Below are 7,328 nucleotides of genomic sequence, written 5' to 3' on the forward strand. Positions count from 1 at the left end.
ATGCGATGTTACGCGTGCATGGGTGCCCACTCCATTTTGAACTGTCAGACTTTTTGTGAAATAACGAGCGTCCCTGAACGTTGGGAGAAAGTGAAAAGCCTTCAGCTCTGCTTTTCTTGTTTGCGCAAAGGACACAACACATCAAACTGTCGCGTTAAAAAGTTTTGTGACACCGATGGTTGCCGTCGATACCATCACCGGAGCCTTCACGAAAGCACAGCAACCGCCGCTCATGCAGATGCAGCCCGCAACCAAGGTGGGGCGCAGCCCATTCTCAACTGTAGGAAGCCATATCCACGCGCGGCCACCTGTTTAAATACGTTCCTGTGTCATTATTCGGACCAAATGGTAGGGAAGACGTTTTCGCCATGATCGACGAAGGTTCAGCTATTTCATTAATAGAGGAGAGTGTAGCAAGCCGCTTGGGTCTAAGAGGTCGCAGGCAACCACTAACGTTGCAATGGTACGGGCAGAAGTGTACTACAGAAGAATCGGCGAAGGTTAATCTAGATGTAAGATGCAGAGATAGACCAGCAACCTACAGCCTTCGCAACGTGTGCACTATCCGTAGCCTAGACTTGCCAGTACAGTCCTTCAAGAAGTTTCATTACGCCCACTTCGAGCCATTGCCATTGGAAGATTATCACGAAGTTAAGCCATCGTTGTTGTTAGGTCTCGACAACACGTCACTGAGTGTGCCATCCGCGACCGTGAAGGCCGATAGCGAAAGTCCAGTGGCCATTAATACTAAATTGGGCTGGATAGCATACGGGCCGACCAGAGCAGCAGTGCAAGCACCGGTAGTTCTACATATCCGCGAGAAAAGCAGCCTTACGTCTTTGCACGAACTAGTTACCGAATATTTTGCAGCAGATAACTTTGGAGTTAATGGATCATCAAAGCTTCTAGAGTCTGAAGAGAATGAAAGGGCGCGCCAGATGATGCAGGCCAACACACGTCGAGTCGGTAAGCGGTTCGAAGCTGGATTACTATGGCGTACTATTCCACCAAAACTTCCACACAGCTATCAGATGGCCTATAAACGACTGCTAGGTATAGAGAAGAAAATGCGATTTGACTCAGAATTTGCCGCTAAATACAAAAAAGAAATCGCAAAGTACATAGAAAACGGTTACGCTAGAAGGATTCCCGACGATGAAGAGTGTATCGACACAGGGTTTAAGTGGTATTTACCTCATTTCGCAGTGCAAAATCCGCACAAGCCCGGAAAAATGAGAATCGTGTTTGATGCAGCCGCCAAAGTAAATGGTATAGCTTTAAATTCCGCCTTGATAAAAGGTCCTGAACATGCTAAGCCATTATTAGACATATTGTTCAGATTCCGCGAGGGAGCAGTCGCAGTAGCAGCAGACATCCGTGAAATGTTTTCACAGGTGCTGATAAAGCAGCAAGATCAACAAGCGCAAAGGTTCTTGTGGCGCGATGGAAACCATCTTCAACCGGTACAACAGTACGTCATGCAGTCGATGGTGTTTGGTGCCATATGTTCACCTTGCATAGCAGAATATGTTAAAAATAAGAACGCAGAAGAATTCCGCCAGCTATATCCCGACGCCGTTGCAGCAATAATAAATAGTCATTATGTTGATGACTTCGTAGCCAGTTTTAGAGATCAACAAGAAGCCGAAAGAATTTGTCGAGAGGTCGTATTCATCCACGCCGAAGGAGGTTTTCAACTGAGGTCTTTTGTGTCGAACATCAGAGATATCGAGGTCAGCCTGAACAAAGAACCAAGAACAGTATCACAGCCAGTAAGCTTAGAAAGCGTAACCAACCACGAAAAGATATTGGGAATGTATTGGAATATGGCAACGGACTCGTTCGAATTCCAATTCAAGTTTCATCGTATCCCGAAACCAGTATTAGAGGGAATACGAGCACCAACGAAGCGTGAACTGCTGAGCATAATCATGGCAGTCTTTGATCCGTTTGGTATTCTCGCAGATTTTCTACTATTTGCCAAAGTACTGATACAAGAAGTATGGAAAAGCCGCATTGAGTGGGACGAAGTGATTCCAGATAAACTTCAAAACAAATGGTTTGCCTGGTGGGGCGAGTTTAAACGCGTTAACGAAGTCCGGATCAGACGTTGGTATTCGCCTCAATTGCAAGCAGCGGTATCGATTCAGCTACACATAGTAGTAGACGCCAGCCAAGTTGCATTCGCCGCCGCTGGTTATTTTCGAGTCACCAGTGCAGAAAATTGTGAGGTCACATTTGTAGCCGGTAAAACCCGAGGTGCACCTCAAAAGCTCTTGTCGGTGCCAAGATTGGAACTGCAGGCAGCAGTATTAGGCGTGCGATTGGCCAAACTAATCTGCCATGGTCATAGCATTCAGCTTGACGCGACAATTTACTGGTCCGATTCACAAACAGTGCTACATTGGGTCAACTCCGAGGAGAGAAAGTTTAAGCCCTTCGTCGGCCATCGCATCGCCGAAATACTATCGTCGTCTACGCCTCCTCAGTGGCGCTGGATACCTACTGAGAAAAATACTACTGATATTGCTACTCGGCCAAGATGGCCCCCGAAGGTCGAGATGTGCAGTTCATGGTTGCGAGGTCCAGAGTTCCTACAGCAGCCTATGGAGTGTTGGCCCAATAAGCCTTTACCAGACCAGCTACCAGAAGAAGTCCAGCCGTGCTTCGCCATGCATATCGAGGTAAATGATTGTTTACTTAAGTTTAACCGTTTTTCGTCTTATTTAAAGTTGAAACGGGTGATGGCCTGGGTTCAACGAGCCACCTGCAAATTTTTGAAGCACGTCCGTGCGCACCAGAACAACGACGATACGCAGTCGAGCGGAGCGCTTACCGCCAGCGAACTCAATAAAGCCGAACAATTTATAATAAAAACAGTCTAGAACGAGATTTACGCCAAAGAAGTTGCAGCGCTCAAAAACTCAGCATCTCTCCACAAACAAAGCACCATCTATGCGCTAACGCCGTTCTTAGATAAGGAGGGCATTATGAGGATACAAGGTCGCATCGACGCAGCCGCAGTTTTGCCGATAGAATCCAGGAAGCCGATTTTGATGCCGAACAAACACATCGTCTCAACACTCATAATGCGCCAGTACCATGAAAACATGCACCACCAGAATTCTGCCGTCATCGTTAACGAAGCCCGCCGAAAATATTGGTTCCCTCACGCTAAGTCATTGTTCAACGCAGTTCAACGCAGTTGCAACAGATGCCGAATCGACAAAGCTAAGCCAGCACCGCCTCTCATGGGCCAGTTACCCGAAGACCGCGTCACACCATACGTCAGGCCCTTTACATACACGGGCGTCGATTTATTTGGCCCCTTTAATGTTGCAATAGGTCGCCGAAGAGAGAAAAGGTGGGCAGTGATATTCACTTGCCTTACCACCAGAGCCGCGCATTTGGAGCTGGCGCACGATTTATAGACAGATGCCTTTCTCTTGTGTTTGCGGAATTTTGTCAACCGCCAGGGGAACGCCAGTACGTATAAGAAGTGACAACGGGATGAACTTCATAGGCGCCCAAAGAGAACTGAAGGATGCGGAACGAATTTTAGACTTTCAACGCATCGACAACGAAGTCGCCCAACGCAACATTGAGTGGAGATTTAACTGCCCTTCTAACCCAAGCTCCGGAGGTTGCTGGGAGAGACTCATCCGCGTCGTGAAAAACTTGCTGCACAAAATTATTCAAGACGAAGTACCGCGGGAAGAAACGCTAAGGAGCGTGCTAATAGAGATTGAAAATATTTTAAATTCTCGACCACTGACAGACGTGCCCTTGGCATCGGAAGAAGACGACCCAATAACGCCGAACCACTTCCTTATTGGGTGCTCTAACTCTACTCAAACACCTCAGTCAGCATACGAGAAAAATTGCCTCAAAAAGCAGTGGCACATTGCTCAAAACCTGAAAGACCGGTTCTGGAAGCAGTGGATACGGCACTACTTGCCACAATTGCTGTTACGTCCAAAGTGGCACGATCGAGTGGAGCCAATCAAGGTAGATGACTTAGTCTTAATCTGCGATTCTCTACTACCTCGAAGCCGGTGGCAGAAAGGACGAGTAGTCCGGGTGTTTACAGCCAAAGACGGGCAGGTACGAGTCGCCGATGTCAAAACAGCTGGAGGAGTGCTACGTCGTCCAGCCTCGAAACTTGCCGTATTATGCTTAGAGGGTGAATCCCTAGGCGATTCACGGTGGGGTGGGGTGTAAGGGCACCCTGTGCCTCTTAATTTCCCTTTGCACAATTTGCCTTTCACACCATTATTCTTCACATCACTCGATGTCATTTCTTGTTTGTGATGATGGAAGACATTTGCTTGCACCGAAAAAACGACAGAAGCAATTTAGACAGCAGCCGACAACGACGCGCAAATACAATTTGGAAACAACCACAACCATACATTCAATCAACCACATTCATCTTGCTTCAAAATTCTACATTTGGAAACTTTATTCGGCTTCAACATTTATCGATATCAACGTTTGTAAAATTCATCAAATAAATACATTTAATACAGTACAATATACAAAATTCGTCCAGTGTGTTAATCTCGTCATTTTGCCATTGCTCAAAGGCCGCCTAATATTTCAGTGGCTAATGTCATTAGATCGTATCTCCTCATAAATCAAATGTTTCAATTAATAAGAATCTACTCACCCGTATGTATCATCATGTGTCTTCGTAAATTGTAACTTGACTGAACTTTTTTGCCACACAAATAGCATTCGAAAAATTGTCGACACTTTTCGCGTCTATCTAAATCATCCCAATGCCTCTCTACTCCTTTTTCATGTTGATCTATAAATTCCGCATTTTCATCATCTGAATGGATAACAACAACATCGCCGCTGGTAATATCCGCTTCTGCACTTAAAACTTCATTCGAATTTGTAACGTAGTTATAATCATCGTCGCATTTCAGCTCACAACTCACAGCTGCAGCGGCAAACGACAATTCATCATCCTCTGTGTCACTTTCAAAGGCATCTGCATCTACTTTGTTGTCAGTGGTGGCAATATTTCCAGGGGATTTACCACATTGATCGGCTTCAGAATCACTGCTATCAGATAGTTCGATATGTGCAATTATACGTTCCTTAGACGACTCTTTTTTCTTTTGCTGTGACACTACCTCGGCTTTTTGGTTAGCCGGTGGGCTTTTTGGAATGAGGCTAATGCTGGGGGAACTGATTCTGTGTTTACCAGTTTCCTTGCCTGGAACGGCCGAATGTACAATAGCTTTTTGTGAATCCCGTTTAATTGCAGCATTTTCCACTTTATCCCTTATTTGCCGCAATTCTTCACGACCATCTTCATCATCCAAATCAATAATCTCAAAAAATACCTCCTCTTCTTTTGCATTGCCCACCGATTTGTTCTTACATGTGTTGCTTCTCTTCTTTTCTAAACCACTTTCACGACCAATTTTCAATAGCAAACCTTTGATTTTGGAATCTTCTATAGAAATAAAATTCTCTTCTGGCTCCTGGTATTCGTAGTGCGTATTAATATCTGCAGTTGGTATAATTTCAAACTCCGAAATTATTGGGTAAGCCAGAGGTGGAGGATGTACAGATGGAGCCTGTTGTAGAGGCAGAGGCTGTGATAATGTAGCCGTAGCCGTTGGGTGAGATAGAGCTGCCGATGTACCATATGCCGATAAGGTACATGGACCACTACAGCAGGCATTTGATTCAAATAAGTTACTCCTGGCGATGTTTGTACAGCAACTCTGTGGTCGTTGCATTGCGACCTCGTATGTAATACCGCGCCTTCCTTGTTGGTCCCACTGTACATCAAATAGTTCAATTTCCTGTTGAGTAGAAGCGACATTGCAGCACTCCAGGGGCTTCGAGTAGTTCATGCAAGGTCTTGTTTCTGACATGCGAGGCACTGTATGCAGCGATATCGGCACTGATGTGGAGTTATAGTTCACATTTGTTTGCGAAGGCAAGCGAACAAGTGAAGGTGATGCTGTTTGAGGCGGCACTGGCAAAGCCGCATGTTGTTGTGTTAATTGATGATGATGGTCAACGACTTTGATTGTGGAAGCTGTTGCTGTTACCGTGCGTCGACCCAGAAGGTGAACATTTTAACTTCATGAGGATTTCCATTTTGAATATTTATGTTGTTATTTTCCGGATCTACAATTTAAGGAATATTTTCGAAAACTGATCAATTTCAAAAACTTAGGTATTTAGATTATGGATATGTTATTAAAAATTAAAAGAAATTAGTTATTAGGAAACTTTGGAAATATGTCATTTAAAAATAGTTACTTCATATGTGTACATACATATTTATTTATACGTACCAATCAATTTGTTGGTCTTATACAAGAAATTTATGAAAGGTTGCGCTGTAGCTTAAACCAGAAAACGAGGAAAGTTTACCACAACCGCAACATTTTTTATTAATTTAGCCGTGTGCTTTTCTACTTTTGTCTCGACTCGTCTTTTTCAGCACCAGAAGCATACGTATGTATGTACGTTGTATTATTATAGGTATTGATGTTGCTCGTAGTCAGTTGCCACTTCTGCGTCTTATGTATGTAGTTTCGAACTCGCGGCTGAATCACCCAAGCAGCACGAAGACAGGCAGTCGGGCAAGCAGCCAGACCATCTACCAAGTCTTAACCGCTCACGTATTTTTCAATGTAGTTTTTATATTCGTTGATTCGTTATTTGAAGCCGCAACGCTTTTACCTGTGCCTGCCGTATAAAGTACTGCCGCCAATATAGCCATTGCCATTGCGTGTTAACTTGATTTTTCTTCGGGCGGCAAGTCGCGAAAGCAAATCAAAAAAGAAAACCATAAGCAAGATGAATAAAAAAGCAAAAACAATGAACTTACGACTCACGGCACAATAATTTTCTTGCCGCGCAGTTGGCCTGGAACAGACAAGCACTGACGCAAAAATCCGCAAATTCGAGCCCGCTCTGCCAAGACAAAAACCGAGCAGCGAACAACGAACAAGCCAGTGCGAGCAATGCTCGATCTTTCTGTACCCCTTACCGCTTTGCACCGGTGCTCCTGCTGGTTCGATTGGCGCCGCTAATAGTGCACCGCCTTCACTCTTCTCTTTGCTCCACAATCAAATCCAGTTTATCTTTTAATTGAAATCTTACTTGTCACTATTTCCGCAGCTCTTTTGCCTTGCAAATATCCTACAATTTTACATTTCTTTTTTCTTTAATGGAAAAGTTGAATTCGCCATTAGTTGTTTAAACATTTATAACTTTGTGTTGAAATTTTTAAATAAATGAATTGATTTGTTTATATTTACATTTTTATTTGCACAACTTTTATTTCACAC

The 7,328-nt window shown here is 44.2% G+C and overlaps 1 protein-coding gene and 1 pseudogene across 1 annotated transcript; one reads left to right on the top strand and one right to left on the bottom strand.

Annotated features, from left to right (window-relative positions):
• The first annotated feature begins 368 nt into the window (after positions 1–368).
• Positions 369–2,885, top strand: LOC118750454. Its single transcript, XM_036485173.1, has 2 exons — positions 369–2,684; positions 2,733–2,885. The coding sequence occupies exons 1-2, from the start codon at positions 369–371 to the stop codon at positions 2,883–2,885; spliced, it is 2,469 nt and encodes an 822-aa protein (XP_036341066.1).
• A 1,747-nt stretch (positions 2,886–4,632) lies between these two features.
• LOC118750459 lies at positions 4,633–7,328 on the bottom strand (annotated as a pseudogene).

The sequence above is a fragment of the Rhagoletis pomonella genome, unplaced genomic scaffold (assembly GCF_013731165.1).
Source record: "Rhagoletis pomonella isolate Grant_MI unplaced genomic scaffold, Rhpom_1.0 Rhpom_scaffold_00246, whole genome shotgun sequence".
NCBI classification, from domain to species: Eukaryota; Metazoa; Arthropoda; class Insecta; order Diptera; family Tephritidae; genus Rhagoletis; species Rhagoletis pomonella.